Here is a 26,679-nt window from a genome sequence, read left to right as displayed (position 1 = left end):
CTCTGTCATCACAGCTAATTACAGCTAACTGCAGATTACCACACTGCAAACCCTCATCTGCGTGAAAGAAATACGATGTTCTGCTAAAAAAGAAAAGAGAATCAAATATCCCGAGGGCTAATGAACAAAAATGCACTATTCCATCCTGGACTGCAAAGCTGAACTCTCCGAATTGCTGCTGTAAAACTTCCAATTGCTATTTGCTGGCAAGGTGTTTTAGCCTCCAGTACTTCCCCAGTAAATCAGCATTACGCTAATACCACACCTTTGGCCTCAAACATATTAATCTTGGTTAACAATAACTGACATTTACATTACCAATTCCATTCAGGCGTTGTGGTGACTAAACATATATATGCAAGAGCTTCAGGGAGAAAAGTTATTAGTTCTGAATGTGTACTTACTTTTCACCGAGAACAATTTCCAAGAAACATTATCATCAATTCTTGTTATAATCTTATAACATAAACATTCAAATCCTAATTGATCTGTAAAACATCTGACTCGGAGTAAAATCTGCATTTGTATCTTGGGTGCAGTTAACTGTACAACATAACACGTTTCAGATAGTTTTCCAAGGTACATATTTCTATATTTTATCTGCTCAAAGAAATTGGTACTTTTAAAACGTGTGTTCTTGGGAAGGAAAGAAAAATGGGAATTTGAAATATTGTGAAGAATGTGGCACCAGAAGATGGCAAAAAGTACCAGAGCCTTCCAGGAGAGGGAGGATGGACCTTTTCAGACAAATGTTTTGTGTTTCTATTTACTAAGGCTACAAATGCATAAATAATATTGGTTTAGAACAGGTAGGATTGTTTTGCTTTTCTTCATTTAGTGTTCCCCCCAAACTTTCAAGCAGAGAAGTAGTACTTCCTGCATTAAGTCTGTGTAACCCCAGCAGGAAAACTTACCCTTCCCCTTATACCCACTCATCATAACTGCAGTACAGCACAAAACACATTTGGACCAAGTGTTTTATTTCAAGTTCAGGGAGTTCTCTACCAGACTCCAAATGCATTCTGAAATGCATTATCTTAGTTTTTCGTATTTATGAGAAAAGTGCTATATTTAACATAGGATTGGTGATTAAATAGTATTATTTACTACTTTATAAGAGAGCACCAAAACAAGCCAGTGCAGTCTAACAGCAGGAGGATAAATACAAGGCATTTGATGTGTTGGGTTTTGTATGTTTAGATTTAACAAGATGCCTACAAAGATTCTTCAAGTAACAACAGGTATTTGACTTCTGAAAACACGACAGATTACATGTATCCCATGTTGCTTTTTGTTTCCCATCTTTTCTTGGCTTCAAATCTGAAACAGGACACAAAAACCACATTAGGAATCACAAGCATGTGTGTTTCAGCTATTTAACCATGTCATTCTTAACAACAACAAAAATAAAAACTAATTTTAACACTGTAATAAAGACCTGAAGACAAATACAGCCATCCAACCACCACATTATTTGTGATAAAGCCCCTGTGCTGAAGTCTGACACACAGCTACAAACCCCCACCGAAACCCAACAAGGTTAAACTAAACAAATAAGATTAGCACAAGCCTATTTCAACTAAGAAAACATTTCACTGAGATTGCATTGTATACACTTAGTGCCAGTGATACCAGAAATGTTTAATTCCATACTCAAACGACTTACCCCCAAGCGAGCTTCTTCTTCTTTTGAGCTTCTTGGGCAGCCTCTGCCTCTTGCTTGGCTCTGACGAAGTTGCGGCAAGCAGCTGCTTTGGCAATTTTCACACCAAGCTAAGACATGAAAAGGAACAAAGGAAAACTCATCAGATGCAAATGGCTCATATGAAATTTAAGCCTCACAAATTACTTGGTCTGATATTGTTTCTCAAAAGTCAACAGATCCCAAAATACCTTTCAAATATTAGGCCGATGACGTAGTGCTAGATGGGACAAATGGGAATGTCTTGAGAGAAATACAAAGGTGGAGGATCCTGGGGCAAGAAACCCTTTCCACCAAACCCTTGATTTTCAAAAATAAAAGCAAAGGGCAACAGCTCACTAGATCCTTTTGCTTGTTTGTTTGTTTTAAACAGACAGGAATATGCAAACACAGTCTCCTTTATCAAGATCAGTGACCTCAGCTGTGCTATCACCATAGGTCTTACCAGTATGAAAAACACCCAAAAATGCAATTTATACAGGAAGAGCTGCTACTACCACGCATTTTTCCAGTAGAACCACTAATCATTTTTAATCAGTCTGCCCAAAGATAAATAAAACAGTGTCCTTACTGTCTCTGTGTCCTTTAGTGTTCACATTACTACTCTTAGATTGTAAGTGTGATAACAGGCGTGCTTTTCAAATAAGGTTATAACAGGCTGTAGGTGAACACCACTTCCTTTCCATAAACTTACTGAAACTCTGAGAATTCAGTTCACTGCAACGAATGTCAAGGGGGTGGAAAAGAGAATAAAGCAAAAGAGATGGAAGAAGGTACTGTTAACTATGACTAGTTCATTTTCCTCAAATCAACATCCATAACTTGTTCATTGTAGTTACATTTTGTGGCTGCTGTCATGACTTGACATTATGAATTATGGAGGAATTTGTTCTCAAAAGTTGCTGCTATTCTCCAAGACAAGTGAGCAATTCATTTAGACAAAACTGCTACAAACTGATGTGGCCAAACAGGTTTTCTTTCAATCCACCCCAAAACCTACTGCAATTAGGAAACACGTTTCTGACTGGACATTCTGAATTCCCCCAAAATGTCATGGGAGCATCAAAGCACAGAGGCATGGGAGACGCAGGTGAAAGAACACCCCTCACCACTTGGGTTCAAGTTCCATGATTAATGGTCATACACTTGAATAATCTGCAGCATCTCTACAGACAGTGATTTACTCTGAGAAATGCTGTATCCAGAGAAGGTCAGGGAGAACTCAAGAAAACATCTTCAGGTGTAGATGACACATTTTCTACAACTATCCCACCAAACACCTCATAGGTAGGTGATCCTTTTGTTAACAAAGCAAAAAAAACCCAACCAAACCAGCATCACTAGAAGCTGTTCTACCTTATGGTCCTCTCAGGGTTCAAGAATCAAGCAAGCAGCTTTTCTGCAGCAGGCTTAAAGAAAAGGCAGTAAGCACAGCACAAGCAGCTAAGAGTAACATTTTAAAAGGAAAACACACATTTTCATAAGCACAGTATTTTAAAAAGGAAAAAAAGAATGCTAAACAAGTTTCACATTCACTTTTTGTACATGTTTTAAGGTCATAAATATGTACCTATGGAATCATCTCGATGCACAAAATAATTAATGTGACCAGCTATTTCAAAACTTTTATGTTATCTTCGTAATTTCCCCCCTGAGCATTAACATTTTATATAATCAGTAATTCAATGCCAACATCTGAACTGCCAAATCTCAGGTCAAAGACTAAAACATAACATTCTTTTATTTGCATTGTCACTTAATATTTAAGAGCAGCTATTAACTTTAATATACTTGCAGTATAAAAATGCCTAAGAAAACGCACCTAAAATATTTCAAAAATGTTTACTTTTAAATTGAAACAGGACTAATTATTAGCTTAAACAACAGAGCAATCTGATGGCTGAAGTCAATCAGCAGAGCCATGCCTTTATTAACTGGGTTTTACCTCCTAACACGCTTGAAAATTAACTTTCACTGTGAGATGAATAACAGCATCTCCTTCTATTCTAGTGGCCTATTGAGCACTTACACACATACAAATATACACAAGTGAGGTCTACACAAGTGCTGCAGAAAAATCTTTTTGTCTGTATTTCTTGGAAGACAGAATGAGTTCTTCCATCTCTGAAAAGTACAGAAAATATAGGATAATAAGATCCTCTGCAGCACATGGGGAAGTAAAAGGAGAAACATTTTGCAGCCTTGTTATCATTTCTAGGCTACAGAGAGTCAAATTTTCAAGACATGAAAACAAATGTTGCATATAAACAGACATAAACATTTCAGTCAGATTAAATGTCTTCTGCTCCCACCCACACCCAGACATACATCTGCCCCCCCAAAGAGAAATCCATAAAAGCTTGGTCAATGGATTTTACATTAAAAAAAAGAAAAAAGAAACTGCTAACATTTCAGGTCATCAGATAACTCAATAAAATACAATCTTAAAAGAAGTAAGAAAGCATGAATAAAAATATATACAACAATTTCTTGTGTAGTCAAAGTATCAGCATTTTCCATATAGAACATCCAATATTTTGCTGCATTTTAATTAAGGTGTCTAAACATTATCACAAAGAACTGCAAATTGGTCAGAGCACGCAGTAAGGAAAATTAAGCTCTAAAGGCTTTTTATCACCATATTTCAGGAACCAAGGGTGTAAAATGTTCTAATTTGGGATATATTAAAAGCCATAAAAGGTCTTTCAAAAAGATTAATGGTACTTTGCTTGGATTTAAGATAAGGGCTTTAGCTGGTTGGAAAAGCAGGGCCCTGGCTAGACCCTTGAGGCATTCATCTTTACAGCCACTTGGAAGATTTGTAAAAGCGTCTGCATAACCTCAAGCAAACGCACTGCGACATTTTTTTTTTAAATTCCTTTCAATTTTACAGGTTTAAAGTGTGTAAATCATACTGGGTAGTAAAGCTGATATAATGGTTCATCCTTGTAACACTATAGATATATATATATATTTTAAGACAAACACACACATAAAAAAACCTTAAGTTTCTACAGGGCAAAGACCTTTCTATTTTGAAGTTGACCAAAAATCACGTCAAATATCTAACTCTAGACGTTTAATGTAGCATAAATGGAAATTTTCTGCCCATCTGAAATTGTTACCTTGTAACAAATATCTGAAGCTTTGCCTCTTTTTGAACACTTCCAAGGCGTTTATTTAAAAATACCAATTATCATACCTTAACTTTTTATGGAATAACAGGTCTCTATGAAAAATATTTATGCTATTCTCTTTTGTTCTTTAATTAAATGAAAACAGATGTTTTCTGAAGTAAAGCGGAACCATTACTGGAGTACTTAAAGTGTTAAGGTCTTTAATTTTTATATCAGTTTGGTCTACAATTCCTGATTGTCTTTACTCAAGCTCAACATTAATGTCAAGCAAGTTACCTAGGAGACGAAAGAGATCAAAGAGACAAAAAACCCTCAAATGTCTGATTAATCAAGCCTGCAAACAGCTTATTTCTTTTAGCCTGCATGCAAGTATGAAAATGAGATTCTGGGAGCCGTACATTGTGCAGATTTGTTCATTCTTATCAGAACAAAGCCAGCGGCAGCTTATTTCATGGATCATTGGCACTGTCATCAGTGCTACACAGAACGGGTGACAGCTCCTCATTTTGAGGCTTGAACAAAATTAGCAAAAAGTCGGCACAAATTAGCCTCTCATCTTTTTAGTAATATGACATTATTCATTTACTTTTTATCCAATTTTTAATTTTTTCCTTGTCAGCTATCCCTTTCTAGTGTTTCTCGCCCGGCATCATAAAACACTTTTAAAACAAGCAAAGAAATGGCTCAAGTTGAAATAGAATGTAAAGTTCAGGCAGAAGAGTAAACATTTTTCTTAGAGTTGCAACAGAATCTACTGTAACTTCCAGAAAACTTCCCTGCAAATCAAGACATTAAACATTAAACATCACAAAGCAAAGAGTTCTCATTCAGACAGGACCGTGCCATGGAAATGCTGAATGATACAAGCACTGACACAGCTGATTCAAGAACTGCTCCAGAAATATTCGGGTATGAAATAAAAAATGTTAAGCCCACAAAAGCTCCAACAAAACATTTATATTCAAACAGGTCCTGAAATATCCTCTGACCATAGCAGAGAAGCCAAACAGCCTTTTAATACAGTGTTACAGTTTCTCATCAAATATGAATCTAGTTATTTCAGGCTTGCCTGTAGCAATGATTTTCTCCTTTTATGTTATGGAATGTTATCCATTGCTGACGTATATAAAATATATAAAGCAAACAGGAATACTGAGTGGATTTTGCAGTGAAAATTGTCCCCTTTCAATGATGTGCTCAACTTCCACTGTAAAATACTTTGTAATACCTTTGTTGTATTTTTATGCTGTGTATTACAACATCAAATTGTATTTAGATGACACAGTAATGGAGGAAGGACAGAAAACTGTTCTAATATTAAGCTCTTTGCTAGACTTAAACATTTAAATGCAAGTAACTTCTTCCATTCATGAGAAAACACAGCATTAAAAAATTAACCATAAGCTGTTAGATGCTTTACAGAGCCCCCTTATAACAAAGGCAGTTTTAAAAAAAGAACTGTAGTACTGTTTTCAGCAATTTCTTTATCTCTGTTCTTCTAAGTAAGAAAGCTTATTAACAAGCTTTGAACTTAAAATCACATTTACAATAATGTGCCATCAACAGTTTTATAAGCTAATTAGAAAAAAAGATTAATTAATGACTGGCTGCTAATAAAATGGCAATCATGAAGAAAGAAACCAAGGGTGCTAAGCTTCAACTACCACCAATTAAGAGCTAATTACAAACAAATTATATATGTGTTTTGCTGTGGGCTTTAATTTACTAAAATGGTTTTAATTAAAAGAGAAAACATGCTGATTAATTGAACTGCAGAAAAAATCTACAGTATAAACTGTGCTTTGTCTGTCTCTTTAATTAGACTTGTAACATCTGAAATCTTTTTTTAAGGTTTGTTAAGGAAAAGATATACATAATTAAGGGAGCATAAGAATGTAATTCTAGGTGATAACCCTGCCATGTTCTAAAGGTTAAAAGAAAACCACCTCAATGAAGAGAGGTATTTGGAAGCACCTCCACTAACTGTAAGAAAGGAAAACCTTCAGAGATAAAAACAGAAGCTCTTTTTTTTTTTTTTGCCTTTTTTTGGGGCTCTTCAACAGGCAAGACTTCCAAATTAACTGGTACTTGGTGACATTATATATGAAATTGCATCACTCACTTTAGGTTCCCAAAAACTCTATGAGAGATGGTGAATGTTGCACAGAATTCAGAAATTTTATTTTACCAGTAGAATATCATCAAGCACCAACACCTGCACACCTCTAAAAGATTGGCACCACAGTCAATCATATCAGACCCAGATCCAGAAATGGAAACCAGTTTCCAGGATGGTTCTCAGTAGTTCTGACCTACAGCCTTGGCTGTACTTCCCTGTCTAAATTATGTGCCCAGAAGTTATGTGCAGGCAGCAGATACTAATTTGGTCATGAGAAAACAGTCAAAACTGCTGCATCAAATTTGGAACAAGAGCAGGACTGATCTTGCTGTAACATGTGAATGATATCCCCCTGAATGGCCAATTAATTTCACCAATTATGATGCAGATCTTTCATTTAAGCCTGATTAAATACCAGTGTCCCTATAAATTGCAGCTTCTTAAAAATCTTTCACCAAAATGTCAGAAGCCACTAAGCTGAGCACTCAGTGCTGTCAAAAAGTCTGTGCTCTTTAGAGACTGACAACTACTCCAGCAATTTAGCACACTAAATTACAAAATATTTTAAAAGTTCCTTTTGACAGGTAAGTCTAATATGGTCAAGATTATTTTATCATGTTCAAGTTACAGTCCTCAGGCTAATGTGCTCTTAGACAATATGGCACCTACCTACCAGGCACTTAACATAAAAAACACAGGAAAATGCAAAGTTTGAGCTTTAGTCAGATTAGTTCTCAGAATATTAGAGCCATAAGAAATCTGTGTTCTGCTTTTTGAGACACCACACCAGGACTTGAGTACAGAAGCACTATGAAAAAAACTCTTTCCCTAGGGGGAAAAAAGTTTGGAAAATATATATTAGGAGTGGAGGTGGGGAATCTTAAGATTATCTGGTTTAATTAGGTAAACAATTTTTACAAGTATCACTCCCAACAAACTGATTTACAGCAAAGTGACATTACCAGGTATCTCCACATACCACCTGTACTCAAAGGGATGAACACATCCAACCATGCACAGTCACAGTGCTCTAATTTATCAACATTTATTCTTCAAAAAAAAATCTAGGCAGATTCCCACAAACACAGCAGGAATAACCTAATTACATCTCAAGATACTATTCCAAGAAGATTTTTACAAACCATTAAAAAGCTGACATAATTCCAAATGTCTGTTCCAAGCTACATATCCAAGTACCTGCTATGGTTGGATCTCAGCTATCCCACCCTAGGGCATCACCAAAAAACCATTTTATTTCAGCCCAGGTAAGTGTCCCCATAAACTTTATTCTCTCAATAAAGTTTCATTCTAAAAGGTTCAGAATTTTTTGGGTAACTCCTACATTATTAATAACAGTTCTATTGGCATCCCTCAAGTTAAACAAGTCATCCTTAAATGCAATGTTCAAACAACACCTTTAGGTGTTCCAGTCTACATTTGAGGAGCAGAACTGTAAAACATGAAGGACTCTGCCAATGCTGGAAGCTCTGGAATGTGATAACAAAGACAGCAACTGGATTACAACAATGAACAATAACTGTGCATATTATACCATGCACACTGCAATGAATTGCTAGTTATTTAATACTAATGGCACTGTACTGCAGGTATGAAAGAAATAATGCAGTAGTCCACCTGTGCCTGAAGATGTGCAGTGAGTCAGGATTAAGCAGTGTGACCTGTGTGCATCATGTTGTTGTTCAACACATTCAAAGCAGTGCTGACCTCGTACACTCTGACTGCATCACAGACCGAGGGGCTCCAGCAGAAGCTAAAGGAGCAGAGTTACTGATGGCCTGAATTATTCTGGACAACATAATGCAGTGATGTCTGCATTTTTTCAGGCAGAATTTCACTCATATATAAAAGAACAAGATCAAGAATTTCAGGATCACTAGACCTCGCAGTGAAGTAGGATATCCCACATGAGGATGTGCTCTGGAGATGGCCAAGGACACCACTTCTGAGGATCTGCTCCCCTAACAACTGACAACAGGAGACAAGGGCTAACACTGTGTAGTGAGGTTTGCCAAGAGATCAGACAGAATATCAGCATCATTATGTAACTACAACTCATTTTTACAACAGAATCAACTGCCAGTAAAACAGGGGTAACACACATCAGCTAGTCTCAAAAGCTACACAGGAATCCACACTAGTAAACACAGCCTCATGCATAAGGTATCCAAGCTCTAACTCTCAGTCCAAAACCTGGAACACGACCAGACTGAGAAGTTTTGTTTCAAAAATCAGCATTTGTGCATATTTGTCAAAGCAGAAGAAAACAACAAATAACATACTGCCCAATGCCTCATTTACTGCAGCACAATAACATTTTCCTTATGGAACCTGCAACAAGTACCACTTGGAAAGCAAGAGACCCAAAACCTTGAAGCAGTATCATTTAGGTTTTTAGGATGCAAAATTCTGTAACGCATTCACAGCTGCTAGATTATGCATATTGCCTAAGTCATCACTGATTTTGAATGAATTTGATTTTAAAAAACCCTTTCTCACTGTGTCATAATGACAGCATATTGACAGCATCATTTTGACATTCCTTTGCTTTTCAGGGCGTGCTTTTACCGTCTATACTCATCATCTGTTTATTTTTGGCTTCATTTTTCTAAATACTGAAGCTGCCCTATCAGTTTCACAGGCTTATAAATGTTATACATCAAAAATTAGTTTCACTTATTAAGGCAGGAAACGGCTTTAAGAACTCTGGGATCTGTGCCTCAAAGCAAAAGCTTTATCAGCAGGTTCCAGTCACTGCTTCTCGCAAAAGCAAACGGTGCCGATTAAAACCCCCCACACCTGATTTCAAACAGAACACCTGCCCACTGAACAGTTCTCCCAGGGCTGCAAGGGGGGCTGCACCCCAAACAGCACACACTCCCTGTCCCCAACCCTGTGACACTGCCCAAGAAAAATGAAAACTATACAGAAAGAGATGGAGTCGAGATAAAAGAACAATAATTCATCCACTTCTTTCTCCAGACTTCAGAAGTGGTGCCATTCAGTACAGCCATAGTACAGCTCCATGCCTGACTTGCTCACTGTGTTGTGTTGCATGTGGAAGTTAGAGGGATACAAACAGCCACATACTTAATTAAACTCACTTCTTAGAAGCATTATATAAAAAGAGTCTCAAAAGGGACATTTCTTTAAATTTCATTTCTTTAAATTTCCTTCCTAAGAGAAGGAAAGCAGCGATTGAATCAATACTGCACAACATGAAAGCAATATTAACTGTACTTGTATACAAAGCAATGACTGTGGAATCAACCCCTTCCACAATCAAATCCTTTTCTATAGCTCTTCACTGAATCACTCTTAGAACAACTTCCTTAGGAAAAAAAAAAAAAGGATTTTAAAAGATCCATTTAAAAAAAAATACAGCTTCCAAAAATCACAAAGAAAAATGAACCTTGCAGTGAGTAATGGAGCACATCCTTACAACAGCAGAGAACCCCAGTGAATTCACATGGAATCTGCCTCTGCAGAACTCCTCAGGAGAGATCAAGCCAGCCATTTGAGTTTTCCTTCTTTCAACATACTATTTATTCAGATAAACCCACTTAACCAAAACCAAGTCAAGGCTGTGAATACTAATAATGTTTCAAGCATTTTGTTTTCAGAATTACAACATGCTAATATTTGAAAGTCAACAATTTGGAGCTAATGTTCCACAAATAATAATACATTGCTGCAGCACCTGGGATGTGCTAGATGTTGTATAATCCCATGGCTACCAAAATCAGATAACAGTTTATCATAAATATTACAAAACCTTAAAACTTCTTACATTAATTTGTTTTTATAGTCAAACAATTTGCACTAGAACCTCAGTATGTTTTATTGATTATGATACTCTAACCACTTTAGAGCAGATGGGATAATGACATTTGTGAAGGAGAACAGCAAGTGTTTGTCACGTTGTACACATGAAAGTAATGGAACAGCCAGAAGCTGGTCAGACTTAAAGGGAACATCAGGACACATTCCTATCACTGTCAGTGGCTGTTATCTTTGCAGATTGAAGTTTTGTGATCACTGGTGACAAGGCAGATAAGAGGCCAGTCATTACAAACTGCCCTGAGTGACTACCTGGAGGAGTTTAACGATCCTGTAAGAACACTTCTGTTCCCTGAGGAACAGTTAGTTTTACCCAACCTCACAGAACCTTAAGAACTGTATTTCCCATTTCAAAAGCCCTCTCTTTTTAAAGCCACCACAACACTGTAACACATTGCATTAAACAGATTTAAATCTGCAGTTTTACATTAAAGCTTACTTTAAAACCCTATTTAAAATATTTGAATGAGTAGTCGTCAAAATTTGTCTTTGTTTTCTTAGTCCTCTTCTAATACCTTTGAATTTGGAAAGCATATACAGTGGACAGAAAATTCTCACTAGCTGTGTGAAGATGGAACATGCAAAATGAAGGAATGAAAGCAAAAACTATATAATTATTTTTAGTATTAATCTAGAATCTCTTAAATTATACAAATCAGATTAGTTAAAAAATTATTGCTTCTCCACTCACTCAAATAATACTTATTTGATTTTTCCTTAACTGGCTTCAAAGCTATTCCAACTATATTTTTATCCTAATTTTCTTCCTCTGTGTTTTCTCCTCCATGCACAGCTAGCAGTGGGCAAAACAGATCTTGTGGATTTAAATTACATACTTCAGCTGCTACCACCTACCTTATGTGCACCTATTCAAGTATTTCTGACATCAAATTACCAGAGCTACCTAAAAGATTCCTCACCAGTTTAAGTATTCACTAAGCACTACATACAGACTTAGAAGGGTCCAATTTTTGTAGCAAAGGGCAGCACAGCCTTCATGAAATTTCTCAGATACGCCAACAAACAAGACAACATCTTGAAAAAATTGTGTTTTTCTCACCTGGATTTGTTTTTAGATTATGCACTTATACACTAAAAAGTTATGACAAGGAGAAAAAATAAAAATCCAACACAATTCTAAGGCTACAGCAATATATTTGACAACCATCTACTCCCATTCTTCCCCCCAGTTCTTCCGGCCATCAACTCCTGAAAACATGAATACACAGGAAGAAAAAGTATTGGAACACAAGCTGGGGTATGTATGTCCTTATCTGGACACATTTCACTCTAAGCTTGCTAAATCTCTACCTGTCTTCAGGCTTCCCAAGCTTATTGAGGAGGCAATGCAAAGAAAAATATGAGGCACAGGGAACTGAGAGGAATGGAACATCCTACTCCTGTTTTCTTGGCTGGCAACACACAGAGAAGTCAAAGGCTCATTATGGAGGACCAGTTACCAACCCCTCTGACTCGTGGAGTCAGCAGAAGGCTTCAAAGCAAAGTTACTTGGCATTGTTTGTGGTCGAATTTTCAAGTCTTAAACACAGCTCCAGCCGCCCAAGCACTACTAGATCAGCAGCAAAGTCCTTCAGTCCCTGACAGGACTCTGCTCAGGAAACAGGGAGGATGGAGCAGACAATCAATGCTATTTTAGCCATGACACTTTTTGTACAGACACACAAAACTCAATGTCCCCTGGGAGCTTTTGTTAACAGCCCACTCACCTCACGCATGGCCAGTCTGTCACTCAGCTCCTCAGCCTTAGCAATGTCCCCTTCAGCCACACACTTCTCTATGCTAAGTTCAAGGCCAGACTAGGAAAAAAAAAAAAAAGGAAATATCTTTAAGACAAAAAGAACACATTTAAACACATCCTTTCTAAAAGTATTTCTTTCATAAAATTCTTTAGGACACTGCACAAACCTGCAATTTCTATGTAACACAACCCACTTTGTCTCTGTACTGTAATGGACAGTATAATTAAGAACTCACTGAAAGGCTGCCCGAGCACAAATCATTGCATTAGTTCCACCTTATGTGCAGGATAATACTATAGGTTAAAAAAATTACACGGACTAGTTTATGCCTGTCACAATGAAATTTCATCTGAAGATCTGTCTTATCTCTTCCATCCCTGGAGCTTTCTAAACAAAATGTGAAATATATGTGTCAGGTAACATGAAGAATGGCAATTACCACTGTATCGTTACAGTTCCAAGATCTTATCTTTCTCCAAAAACTGAGTTCTGGCACGATGCCACTCCCTGTACTAATAAATTAAAAATTCTAGCAGCCCTATGGAAAACAATGGAAAAGCTTCAGAATTTAAAGGTTATTTTCAGAGGCTATGATCAATGTAACATAACCTGTTCAACAGCAACATTTACAAATAACGCAACCATAAAAAGTAAATATTTCCTGGAAATTATAGCTGGAAACTTCTGATGGAATACAGAAGGGTAACATAGCAGAGGGCACTGACTTCAGAATTTCACAAAAAAACTCACTCTCATAACAAAAGGCAATTTACAGCCTCACTGGTTTTAAATATTAGTGATGCTAAAGAAAACACATTTGACAGTTTCATAACAAACACTTTTTGAAGAGACAAAAGCAGAAAATCTAACAGAATTCTGGAGAAACAGTGATATGCAAACTCTGCACTTCAATTATGTCAGGTGGCAGTTGAAAAAACAAAATGCACGACTGGAAATTGCAGTGATAGCCAATTCTGTTAGATGTGCTTTCTGAAAGTAATGAGGCACACTTTCCACTAAAGTCCCTGAACTTACGTGGAAACCATCTGCATTTTAACACTTTGGGCCTTATTCCAGATCTATCCTGGCCAGTTTAATGACAACTAAAGAGCCACCAAAAGTAAGGAGTGAACAATGTCTCATGACTTTCATGTAGAAACCTACTGTAGGCAAATGAAAAAACCCAAATGTATCCTAAAGGAGGCTAACTGGACATTTGATGCCATAGAACTTACACAGGACTTTACCAGAAAAACTACAGAACAAACAGTGCTACCAGGAACTCACAATATATGAAGTTTCTTAACTGTCCATTATGTGTACCAATTAGTTCAAATATGACTACTTACACAGTATTTATGAACAGAAAGTGTTAGAATCCCACCAAAAATGCATGATAGATTTGCCCCTTTAATTCCTAAAGCCACTGGTGCCAACTGAAGGATTTTTGTGACACATTTTAAAGTTAAAACACAACTAAACAAAAGAAAATAAAAAGTCAAACACCACATATGAAGCATTCTGAGAAAATATAACCAGACAGGAAACAAGCCTGGATGCTGTCTCAAGAGCAAGTAGAGCAACCATTCAAAAAAGAAATCTATTAAAAACATCACAAATTTGCCCTTCCCAAGTGATTTGATCATTTACTTTCAAATAGACTCAGTTTTATTCCTATCTCAGGTAATGTCAGCTTCTTTTACCACCAAGTACAAGCTGACACTGCCTTTGTAGCAACATTCACCTTTTGTGGGGCCCTGCTATCCACAGGTGATTCAAATCTATCATTGATTCCAAAGTATTGTGTAAGTTCTTTCCATTTCTCTTCATTTTCCAACTGTTGGCTACTAAAAACAAACAAACAAGTCATCAGTGAACCAGCTCCCTTTCCACAGCTTGTAATATTCTATGCTAAATAGGATTCAGTGCTAGAATAAACTCTTCCATTTGGCAGGCATGCTCTCTTCACCCATTCAGTTTTTAATTCAAGTGAAATTAATTATTCCTCCCCCTCTGTAAGTATAATTCCAGAATGCTGAAAGCAAGCTGATAGAATCATAGAACCATTCAGGCTGAAAAAGACCTTTAAGATCATCGAATCCAACTGTAAATACAACACAGAAGGAAATACAATACAAGAAGGAAAAACAAGAGAAGGAGCAGGTTGAACAGGAGGTTTATGCAGTTACATGCAAAACATAATCAGGAACAACATTAAGTCTATTTTAAGTTACAGTAAATAATACATTAATGCTGATTTTTAAAATCGAGCAGTAACACTCCATTTAGCATTCACTGATACAAACTCAGCCTGTCCAACAGAGACATGGAAAATATTCAGCAGATATTTAACATGATGTTCAAATTCAGGCTTTAGCCATGCATGTGGTCAAGCTTTTTTACAAGTTTTGCCTGATACTAAAAAACAGACCTCAGGAAATCACATTGACCTGGTTATACCTCTTAGTCACTTCATCAGCCTTCTTCTGTTTTGCTAAGGGGAAAAAAGAAAAGAGAAATCCAACATTACACAGTAACACCCCACAGCACCCAGTGAACATACAGAGCTCTAACTGGTCACATTTCCTTTCAAAGATCAACACACTGGGATTTTTACCCAATGATGGTGTGCTTTTAAACCACTCAGCTGTAAGAGACTTACAGTATCTGTGAAGAAGTTTTAACTAGAATACACTAAAGTATGATTTATAGAATTACTGAAACACACTTAACCATTATAAATCAGTATTAACTGAGTAAGTTCTACCTTCTTTTAAAGAAGAGGACAAATATATTACTTGTATTTTAAGTTGCAATTTACAACCTGGACCTGCAAGTGCTGTATACAACTAGAAAAATAAAATCACAGACAACAGATAGAATACATCTACTCAGGCACTCATTTCTTCACTAAAAAGAAAAAAAAAAAAGCCAAAATAAAAACAACAACTCTTCCCCCCCCCCCCCCAAACCAGCACATGCTGATAACAATTCAATTTTGAGAAAGCAAATCCCATAATTATAAAGAACACCTTTGCGGTGGCGCTTTCTCTTCCGGCATCTGTTTTCCTGCTCTGCTTCCATTTTCATTTCACGGTGCTTCTTCTGAAGCTCCACAAATTTCTACAAGATTAAGAAAAAGCAAATCAGTATTTTTAATTTTTTCCCCCCTATTTTTAAGAAATTACATATTGTGCTGAGAAGCATTGTGACAGTATGTTATTTATCCACAGTACCTGGTATTAACAATTACATTCAAACTTACAAATCAAGAACATCCAACTCTGATGGTGTTAAAACAGAATTGGTTCCAATCTTTCACCACCTCTCCCTGACTTTCTGCCCTCCCTACATGCCAGGACTACTCAAATCTGACAGTTTTCTCATGGGATGTGCCACAGAATACATTTCTGCTGGTACCCTTTCCAGGTATGCATCACCCCTACCATGGCTGATATACTGAGCTGTGAATCCTTACTGATGCACAAAGCAGCTACCAAGAAGCTCAGAGCCTAAAAACCACTGAGAACACAAGTTTCATGCAGCTGTCTAGTTATAAAAACTACTTGCTGTGCCTTCAATCACTATCAAACTACCCAGTCACTTCCTACCTAAATTCCTGCTCTCCCTGCTTGAAAACAATCACAGGTATATCCTTTGATCATATTATATTTCATTTCAGATAAAACTAACATTGAGTTATTTTAATCTAAAAATCAGCCATTGGGCTCTGAGTCTGTTGCATTAATGCTCGTTTGGAAGCCTGTGAAGACACGCACATTCCAGATATTTACAGAGATTCCAGGAGGGCACGTGTGAGACTCGCTGTCTTCATCTGCCACTGGTATCACAACAGGTTCACTGCTGGCACCACTCTCCTGTCCAGTCCCTGGGAGTTCAGAAAGCTCAGCTCCTTGGATATCATCTTGTGCCCCTTTCTTTGAAGAGGAAGCAGGAGAATCGCCTCCATCATCAGAACTCAAATCAACATCACTTTCATTCACTCCTGGAGGTAACAGCCCACTCCACATCTTCCAGTTTCAGCAAATCCAAACCACTTCAAGTCACTGCAGAGACACCGGGTTACCCATCCCGAGGTGAGAACAACCTGCAGGAGAGAGAAACAGAAACACCGAACACCTCATCAGAAATATTTTAGCTTCTCACAAGCAACTATCAGTACATGCTTTAGAGAAGCACATTATAAAGCTTCTACTACTTACTGTATCAGAGAGGAGTAGACGATTTGAGTCCACAGGTTGACGCTATAGTTCATTTTTTCCCCCTCCTCGTCCTTTAAAGTTATGCCCCTTCGCATTTGTTTACGGCTACTTTCGGTTTAGGGGCGACACCAGAGCAAACGCCTCCCGTCCCTCCACAGGAGCAGCTTCCCAGGGGAGCACAAGCCCCTGCCCTCGCCGCCGGGCAGGGCCAACAGAGAAGAGCCTGGGGGGGCCGGGGGGCGCGGGGTACCCGCTCCGGAGGAGAAACGCTCACCGCAGGGTGGGGGACGGCAAACGGAATCCCCCCGACCCCCGCGGCCCGGGCGGCCCTGCCAATAGCCCGCGGAGCCCTCGCGAACCCCCGCGAAACCCCCTCAATGTCCCCTCGGTGTCCCCGCCCGGCCGTGTTTACCTGGCCGCCATCTTGGCACCGCCGGAACACCCCGCCCGCCCATTGGGCCGTGCAGCGCAGCCAATCAGCGGCCGCGCCGGTCTCCATGGCAACGGGGCGGGGCGTTTCCCGGGGAGGTGTGGGGTGTTCCCTGGGATAGTGTGGAACGTTCCCTTGGAAAGTGTGGGGTGTTCCCTGGGAAGGTGTGGAATGTTCCCTGGGAAGGTGTGGAATGTTCCCTTGGAAAGTGTGGGGTGTTCCCTGGGATAGTGTGGGGTGTTCCATGGGAAGGTGTGGAGTGTTCCCTGGGAAGGTGTGGAATGTTCCCTTGGAAAGTGTGGGGTGTTCCCTGTGAGGGGAACAGAGCGACCTCCAGGCTCCTGTAAGAGCTCCCGAAGGGGCAGATGGCCCAGTAAGTGCCACTGAGGTTGTTGTCGGAATCACAGTCAGTCAGGTTGGCCGAGACCTCTGAGGTCATCGAGTCCAGCCTGTGACCGAACACCACCACGTCACCCAGCCCATGGCACTGAGTGCCACGTCCAGGCTTTCCTTAAACACCTCCAGGGACGGTGACTCCACCACCTCCCTGGGCAGCCCGTTCCAATGGCTGAGCACCCTTTCTGTGGAGAAATTCCTCCTCATGTCCAACCTAAATCTCCCCTGGCACAGCTTGAGGTCCTTTCCCCTCATCCTATCCCTTGTTCCTTGGGAGCAGAGCCTGACCCCCCCCCCAGCTCCCCCCTCCTTTCAGGGAGTTGCAGAGAGTGATGACCCCAAATCAGGATACAACCCAGTTGTGGACATACTTGAGTGGAATAGGAAGAGGGCAAGTGCTATGAAGATGGATAATAGGGAATATGGCTTTGAGTAGGGATTTCTTGGTGGATCACAGCTTCTGGGATTGGCTGTGCTTAGAAGGGAGAACTAAGTGCCTTTCTCACAGACACAAAACAGATCTTCAGATTGTTTTCAGTTTTATGCCATAATTTTACATCCTTAGATTCATTTCTAAAATCAATTAATTCCGTAAGTAATCCCTTTTTCATGAACTACATGTAAATTTCACACTCAGCTTGCTAACTAGATTTTCCTCTCATCTGGGAAATCAATTTTTAAGAGAGTTATTTTATTTACATTTAATGACTGGTTATATTTGGTATACAGATAACTGGTAATTAATAACTGTATTGATACTGGATATTCACTGCCGTTTGTTCTAGCAGATTGTTAGACCATTGGGCTGCATGATGTTTTCTTAATTTCAACATACTCCAAAAATTGAAAAATATGTGACACCTCTATGACCTGTAAATTTATATGTTTGATAGGGATAAATTTTCAGAAGGCAAATTTAATTTTGTGTGACACAATTTGTATCCAAACACTGTGCTCCTTATTTACTATCCACAAGCCAATGGCACTGGTAGTGCACACAAATGAAGTACTCAAATATTCACATTAATTTCATTTTACAATTGCAAATTACTTGTGTCTGTAATTCTAAAAGCCAAATTTTCAGGATGATCTCCAGTCCTCCCACAATAAATTCTGAGTTCTCACAGGTCCTTCCATGAAAGAAAAATGGTGGCAAGAGCTCCTGCCTGACTTTCATCAATCCAGAAGCATTTGTATTCAAAAGTCAGTGCTTGACAAAACCACAAAAGAGATTGTTGGCTACTTAACAGAATTTGCTATTTGCTGTGGTTTGTGTTTTGTTTTGGGGTTTTTTTTGTTTGTTTATTTGTTAGGGTTTTGTTTGTTGAAGTAATGTATAGAGTCTTTTTATTTCAAGAAGGAAATAGAAGGCAGCACAACCTTGTGACCAACACTCATGTTCCTACATCAAAATCATGAGAGCTGCTATTGTGTCCAACACTTGATTCGATGTCAAATTCTTCTCATGGCAATTTTCTGTTCCCCATTGAGCAAATATTCAAATAATCTGATTTATTTCCTTTTGGTCAACTGATCTAACTTCCTTTCTCACTTGAATTCCTGTCCTGGAGACCTGCCAAACAATGACTCCTAGGAATGAAACGAGGCATGCCTCTGAGATTCCTGTGGAACACCAAACTAGCACAACACAGTAATTAGAGTTTGGATATTTTTGACGCTGTTCTTAAAAGCTACTTGAACTTTAGAAGGAAGGACTATTGCAATTAGATGTAACATCAAGTTTAATTTGAATCTTCCATGATCTCTATGATTTCCCAGGTTCTAGGCAGTTTTCTCTGTATCTCTGTTACCTTCCTTTACCTGCTGTTGGATATTTACAGATACCAGTGAGTCCCTGTTGTTATAGTCTACTTTGTCATGTGTATTTTCTTGTGGCAACAGGAATATGAGGTTCCTGATGCAGGAATCTCTGTAGAGCAAAGCACATGGTGGGCTCAGGAATTGGAAACAGCAGCTTTTGGTGTTGGTCTTTCTATTGTCACTGCACAGTAGCCAAGTATTAGCATGTAAGTGCCAAGGTACTCCCAGTTCATGCTGTGTGAGGTGGTCTTAAGCAAGTTTGCTTGGGAAGAAGATATCCTGTATTCCTTTGGGCTGTCAGTCTGAGCTTCTGGTGCTGTTATTACCCCTGGCACTGTTTAGGATGGACTCTTTATCCCACCCCCACACTTGGCAGTGTGCACTGTATCAAGCCTGAACTGGGCATTTTTCCATACCTTTGCTTGTTTTCATGGAGCAGCACTGAAACAGGCTGTGCTGCTCCTTTCTGGGTGAAAAGTATGGATTACCATCTACAAAACCCAGCACTGTTTGGGTTCTTTTTGAAGCTCTCTCAATGGGTAACTGTAAGAGAAGTGGTCGAATTTGTCAGGTCCCAGGAAAGCTGATGGCTGTGCACAGGCCAGGCACCAACAGCAACTTCTCACAGTGCAGTTCTTTCCCTCAGATCAACCACAGGACACTGTGGAGGCCTGAACTATTCCCTTGGATATGTGATTGAAACCCTGCTCAGCTAATCACAAATAACCCTGTACATCTTATTTCTGCAAAATATACAGTTTCCTAGAGCAGAAATGAAATCTCCTACAACATACATTTTGCATTATTGTTTCTTTTTAGCAGTAAATGAGGACATAAGAAACTTTTTCTTAAGCATAGAAAAATGTTACATTTTATCCTTTCGAGACAGTGTTTTCAAACCATGTCAAAATGATCAAGAACTGGATTCTTGTTTAAACATAATAGGAAGGCCTTATTGTATTAGCAGATTACAGTCATTGTGTTGGTATACTATCTACCTTGTCTTCATTTTTGCTAACTTAATGAGAAATTTTTCTAGCATGGTTATATTTTAATACAATAAAATAGTGTTGGAGAGGAAAATTAATATGATTTTAAAGAGAGATGTAAAGACAATAAAATAGCCTCTGGGTTTTCCTTCCTAAACTTTTAATTTGTTGCGAACTTAAAATATACTTTTTATCAATCCTTTAAAATAATTATACTCAAATGAACATTTAAACTCAATTAAAAGGTTTACAGAGGGCATTTTTTTCCACATACTCTGCCATATAAGATCTAAGCAGATCTGCTCAGATGTTCCTAAATTTTCTTTTTGAGAGAAGTACATAGCTGAATAATTCAGTATCAAGCCCTGACTTTTAGTGAAGATATTGTCATAGCACCATTTACAATGTCCTTGCTCCTCTGAGGTTTGCATTTTGGTGAAAATTCTGACCAGAAACAGAAAGAAATGTCTGTGGTTTTAAGCATCAGCAGCCCATGAGCAAGTTGCTTTGTCTACTCTTTCAAGAAAGGCATCTCTAAAGCCCTAGGACACAGTATTCAGGGAGGAAGTAGGAGCTTTTGTCCAAAATTCCAGATTGAAGCTTGGAAGATCTGTACTCAGTTATTATTCTCACAGGCTTCCTGTGAGGAATGAAGAAGATATTTTCAATTTTAGTGACTCACAGGTAGAAGAGAGTTTTCATCACCTATATCTATTCCAAGCACAAACTCTGTAGGTTCTCTGGGTTCTTGGAATACGTTTTTTGCAGAAGGCAAAAGGATAACCAAGCTGTTGGAGATGACCCTCTTTTAACTGGATCCCAGCCATGGCAGGCCAATGAGGGTATGAAGGTCATTTCTCGTTATTCCATAGCATTTATTCATCCCCTTGGGACCTGGGGACTGTTTTGTTTTCTGACCTGACCCCTGTGTTGCTACAACTATATTTGTTACTTTGAGCACAGGATATGTTTTATGGGACCTGCAGCCATAATTCCCCACAACGTTCACATCAGCCCAATGTCAGGGTCCTCACCCAGTATGGGACAAATTCCAGAGATCCAAACACAGCAGTCCCAATTTTGTGGTAATGAACACAAAGTCCATATACTGGATTGGGATCTTGGATACATTTCTCTGGCAAGAGAGGAGAAACACCCTTCTGCCACATCAATAAATGGAATATCATCCGACTGCTTTCACACAAAAAGAGTCAGAAAGCAGTTTTCTTAATCTCTGAGAGAGTTTTACTTTGTGTATTAATTGGTGTTATTTAGAAGCACAATAGTGACTCTTAAGCTAGGAGTCCCATCACGTGGCACTCAGATCTGGAGCTAGGGCAAGGCACTTAATCTCTCCTTACTTTAGTTTGTGAAACAAACAACACTATTTTAACTACTTTTCAAGAATATTAGATAAAATTAATTAGTTTAGTATTTGTACTGCAATAAAGGTCTATATAATTGGAAAGTCTTATAAGAATCTCGATCGTTTTAGTTATGTTTTGCGTTGATTAACTTTGAAGGGTTAGTTTTGATACTTTGTGCTGTATTTGAAGTGTGCTATTGTTTGATCTCTCTAAATAACAGCTGACTTTTCAAGCTCCTGTAACAAACCTGTTTAGTCTCTGTGTCTGCCAATGCCCTCTACTGGTTTGAAACACAATCGCTCAGCAGAGGGTACTGCAGGAAACTGTAATATTTAGATGATTTTCCTTGGGGAGAAGTAGAGTTTTGGTTGTGTAGCCGGGCTCTCTATGAAGTGCGAGGAGCTGCACCATGGGCAGGTGACACCTGGGTGACTCTTGTCCTGCTGCACACACATAACGCCATGCCAGGTGTTTTGTGTTGCCTTCTGTGGTTTTGTTTCACTGGCTTTCTGTTCTCCCATGAATGACAGTCTCCCAGGTAGCTCTGGAGAGGAAGAAGGCAGTTAGTTACCTGAGAGCTGCTGTGCAGATGTTCCACCAACACCACGGCCACCTCTCCAAGGAGCCTCTCTGCTCTTCCCCTTGGTGCGGGGCCTCCCAAAAGTGAGGGGTGCTTGTGTTGACAGGCTGTGGGACAAATAACCCCGGAGGCACAGGAGCTGCAGAGCTAATGAAGTGCCTCGAGGAAAAAGTCTTAACTATCAAGGGATAGATCCACTCCCCCTGCCACAAACCAGAGGTCACGTGGCTGAGGAATGTGTATCCAAAGATAGTGCTACCTTCCGAGAACTCTACTTACAGGTAAGTAACTCTTCTTTAAAGGAGGTATCTTTGTGTGGCAGACTGTTTATGGGAGCAATTTGAATTGAACTTTAAATGAAAAAGGCATATCTCTGTAAGTGGTAATAATTTTAGTCATCTCGCTGTGGCTAGGGGTTGTGGAATTCATTAGCACAGATTAACATATAAAGTGGGTGAGATATCTAATAGCAAACGTAGAGGTTTAGGGACCTTAATTCATCACTGAATGAACAGCGTGTACAGTATTAGGGACTATGAAATTTTTAATTTACACAAAGTGTCCAAGAATATAGGGAATAAATTTAAACCCAAAACAGATAATGGAGCTGTGCCCTGCCTAGCTGGCAAGTTGAATTGTTTTTACACTGAGTGAAGAAAGCTAATTATCCCAAGCACAAGGAGACTGCTAAAAATAATAAGATTATAAAGAATAATTTGCTGATATAATTACAACAAAATTGGGTACACACAATCGTCAGATACATGTATTGCTTGACCTGGGCGAGAAAGTGAAATAAATCCTTCCTCTATAGCCTTCGTAAATTTGTTTTTATCATCTCCAAGTGGTGTTTGCACAGGCAGCACAATTTGCATGTGTAATGTGGCTGTACAAATTGACAACAAGTAAATTATTCAAGGAAATAGGCTGGTCGTGGGTCTGAACTATCTCGCAAAGCCTATTCATTTTGAAGAATCACTGAGACGTGAAGCTCATACATCAACCATTTTCTGACAATCCTCAGACTTATTGTCTCCTAAAATGTCATTATGGCTATTATTTATGAAGCTAATTCATTTATTAATATATATTTAACTCTGACTTGTCATGCACCTTAGCAGGCATTCTGTGCACTGCATATTTTTGAATAGATGAAAGAGTTTTGCATGCTTTAATGATTACTGTAAGCTGCTATAGATTTATAGAATGCAGCTTTATTATCTACTTGCATTAATACCTTTTTGTAACTTTTTTTTTCCTTAAGGCCATCAAATATAAATGGCAAATGACACATCCAAAAGATTGTATAAAAAAAGAGATTTTCTCAGAGTTTCTTGAATTTTAGAGCAGAATGAGGTAGCTAACTGTCAAGGCCTAATTCATTTTTAAGAGTCTATAATAATTATTTTGATTTTTTTTGTGTATTTTGCTAAAAAAATATAGGATGAAATCTATAAATTCAGATGTTTACTATACTTTTCTCTTTAAGGACAAATGAGCATTTTGATTATACCAACAGAGGGAGTACAATTTGGAGAGGGGGAAATGTAGCAGTTGGAAAATAGATGTCTCCTGCTATAGTATACATAGAATATGGATAATTGCCCCCACGTAGAACAGTCCTTAGGAAATGAACAGCACAAAGAGTATGGATTATGAGGTTGCCTATGGTTCTTGGATTTTTTTCATCTCGATTCACTTATCTTTAGGGCATATTAAAAGACATAGGGATCACAGTAACCCTTCCCTAACATCTACAGAGTGTCAGGAAATTAAACATTGCAATCTACTCTGAGACACATATTTTGGGTAGTTCTAAATTTTATTGTGCACACAGAATACAAATTAAACTTGTAATTATAATCACAGATTGACTAATTTAAATGCATCATTATTTTGACTGTATGGTCAATTTGACTATTTGCATGATCACAAGTTGACTATTTAAATGCATCATTATTTTGACTGTATGGTCAATTTGACTATTTGCATGATCACAATTTGGGGCCACTGGCCAGTAGTCTAAGAACTGATTTGGAAGTTCCAAGCTCTGCTTGTGATGTTAATATCCCCCATAGATTTGATGGGTCATTTGGTCTTGCTCCCTCAGTGCTCGTTCCCATCTGTAGGATGGGGATAAAAAGTTTGCCTTGTTTCCTGATGGCATAAAGGACTAACCCATTGGGGTAAAAGAATATCTGGTTAGAGTCTTTCTTTTGTATTAAAATCAGGAATTGTCTTATTTTTCACGTGCTCCTAGCATGTGCTAGGTAGTAAAAGCCCTGGGGTTGTGTTACACCATGGAATGGACAGTCTGTGAACAAAAAAGTGTTTTACTGTATCATTAAGGTCTTGCAGAGCTGTGTTCATTGTGGGCAGAGCTATTTCACCTTCAGCAGAAGAACACAAGATTTTCAATGTCAAGGCAAGGAGTCTTTGCAAAACAAAGAATTATCAACTCTTTGGGTAGCATGAAGGTCTTCTGAAGCTAATGTTATAATGGAAAATACTATAGATATTCATGTTGGAAAGCTTACTTATTACTTTGAATTCTTCAACTTCTTCAGAATGTTAATAAGAACACAAAATATATATAGGAACAAACTTAAGTGAGCAAATTAAAGACATTGTGAAAAACCAACTCAATCCAGACAGGACCAAAGAAACTGGTCACATGGTTCTGAGTATGTGGGGTGAATAAATAAGGCTTTTTTGTGTCCAAAAGTCAGTAAGAAAAATAACTTTCTGTGATTTGGAAACAGAAGCTTATGTTTTCAAAAGTATGCTGTCACTTCTGGTACTTGTAATTTCAGGTGCCTGCCTTGAGACATCTTAGAAAGTAAACCCAGACTTGTAAAATACTTTTTGAAACTGAACCTGGTCAGTTGGTCTACATCTGGCTTACAGTAACTCAGAATTTTCTAAAATTGAGAAAATACATTGTTGAGCTTTTGGAGCTTAAATATTTTTGCCACTTGAAAAACTACCAGTGTAAATATTGGTTGGTCTTCTGTATTTTCAAAGAAAAATGGTGCTTGCAGTCAGTCTATCAGTCTATGTCTTCATAATTTTTGAACTTGACAGCCAGTTCCAACTAAGAGAAGTAGATTCACAAGCTCCCTAAAGGCTTGTTGACTACAGCCAGGAAATTATAGAGACTGAAATTAATGCTACTTCTGAATTAGGGGGGAAGACTGACTTCTAGCATATTTTGTGTTAGTTTATGATTAATGAGAGTATTTAAATAATCTCAAAATGACATGTTAAAGAAGAAAATTCATTGAGTTTTTCCTCGTTATAACAGAGCATATTAGAGGCTTCCCAGCTGCCGTTTTTGCAAATAAAAAAAAAAATTGAAGAAGAGATTGACTGAATTGTTTAAAAAGAGCTTTTATTTTCCTCATCTGACAAGAGATTACAGACTTCTGCAAAGACCCTGTATGGCACATCAAACTCTAGTTCATGCCTTTGCTGTTTATGGTAGTGGAGCTACTTTTTTCCTTTCTGAATATCGAAATTACACCTGCTACATAAGATATTCGTTCATCTTTATTCAGTAACCTGTAAAATTCAGAGTGTAGAGAAGGTGCAAATCTGCTTGATAGTTCTGGACAAAATTTTTCAGCTGTGATTTTCTGAGTGGCTCAGCTGTAGAGCCTCAGAATGATGTGCAAAGAAAGTGCCCCATCAGACTGCCTGTGCAGCTCTTGCTGCTGCTCCTGATGACACTAATCCATATTCCACTTCTAAGTTGGCTGCTTCTCAGAGAAACGCTGCTGCTTCAACATCTTTTACTGCTGATCCTGTTTTACATTTTTGGAACAACCTAGGAATTCTCCCATCCTCTTTTATAACCAGGGGAAGTAAACACAATTTATTGTTTCATAAAGCACAAGTCATGAACCATAAAATCATTATGTATTCTAACTGTAATGCCTTGTGCTGTGTTTTAATATATCCTGGGATAGTCCTTGTTGGGCTACCAGGGTACCAGGCTGTAGGGACAGCCTGAGTGACCAGCTTGAGATTCTTCCAATGTGTCAGGTGTCTGTAGCTACAATAATCAACTCCTTTGACTGTAGGCAGCATGTCAGGAATATGCCAGCTGATACCCAGAGTACTGCCTGGAGCTGCTGCCTGATAATCCCTTGAAAGGGGGGACATCCAGAAAGGACCGAGTGTGAGCAGCTTCCAGATGCTGTAGTTGCTGCAACCAGCCTATCTACCTCTACCCCAAAACTGCTTTCCTTCTGACTTTGACAGGAAGCTGAACAGGAGCCAGAGTGTGCCCAGGGGG

The 26,679-nt window shown here is 38.5% G+C and overlaps 1 protein-coding gene across 5 annotated transcripts; it reads right to left on the bottom strand.

Annotated features, from left to right (window-relative positions):
• Window positions 1-963: 963 nt before the first annotated feature.
• FAM204A (family with sequence similarity 204 member A) lies at window positions 964-17,256 on the bottom strand. 5 transcript variants are annotated; one of them, XM_018078515.2, is made up of 9 exons: window positions 17,212-17,256; window positions 16,356-16,684; window positions 15,609-15,699; window positions 15,037-15,070; window positions 14,321-14,423; window positions 12,544-12,633; window positions 3,734-3,826; window positions 1,667-1,773; window positions 964-1,320 (listed from the first exon to the last, which is right to left on the bottom strand). In XM_018078515.2, exons 2-9 carry the CDS (start codon window positions 16,605-16,607, stop codon window positions 1,269-1,271), a joined length of 822 nt encoding a protein of 273 aa, XP_017934004.1. In that variant the 5' UTR covers window positions 16,608-16,684; window positions 17,212-17,256; the 3' UTR covers window positions 964-1,268. The 5 variants fall into 5 exon arrangements, with proteins under 5 accessions (XP_017934004.1, XP_017934006.1, XP_017934007.1 ...); XM_018078517.2 differs by having other exon boundaries at window positions 14,321-14,420; XM_018078518.2 differs by having other exon boundaries at window positions 16,371-16,684.
• Window positions 17,257-26,679: the final 9,423 nt, after the last annotated feature.

Source organism: Manacus vitellinus, unplaced genomic scaffold, assembly GCF_001715985.3.
Source record: "Manacus vitellinus isolate BGI_N305 unplaced genomic scaffold, ASM171598v3 scaffold_40_pilon, whole genome shotgun sequence".
Classification (NCBI taxonomy): Eukaryota; Metazoa; Chordata; class Aves; order Passeriformes; family Pipridae; genus Manacus; species Manacus vitellinus.
The sequence above is the reverse complement of the archived record's forward strand: the minus strand, read 5'-3'. Positions and strand labels throughout refer to the sequence as shown.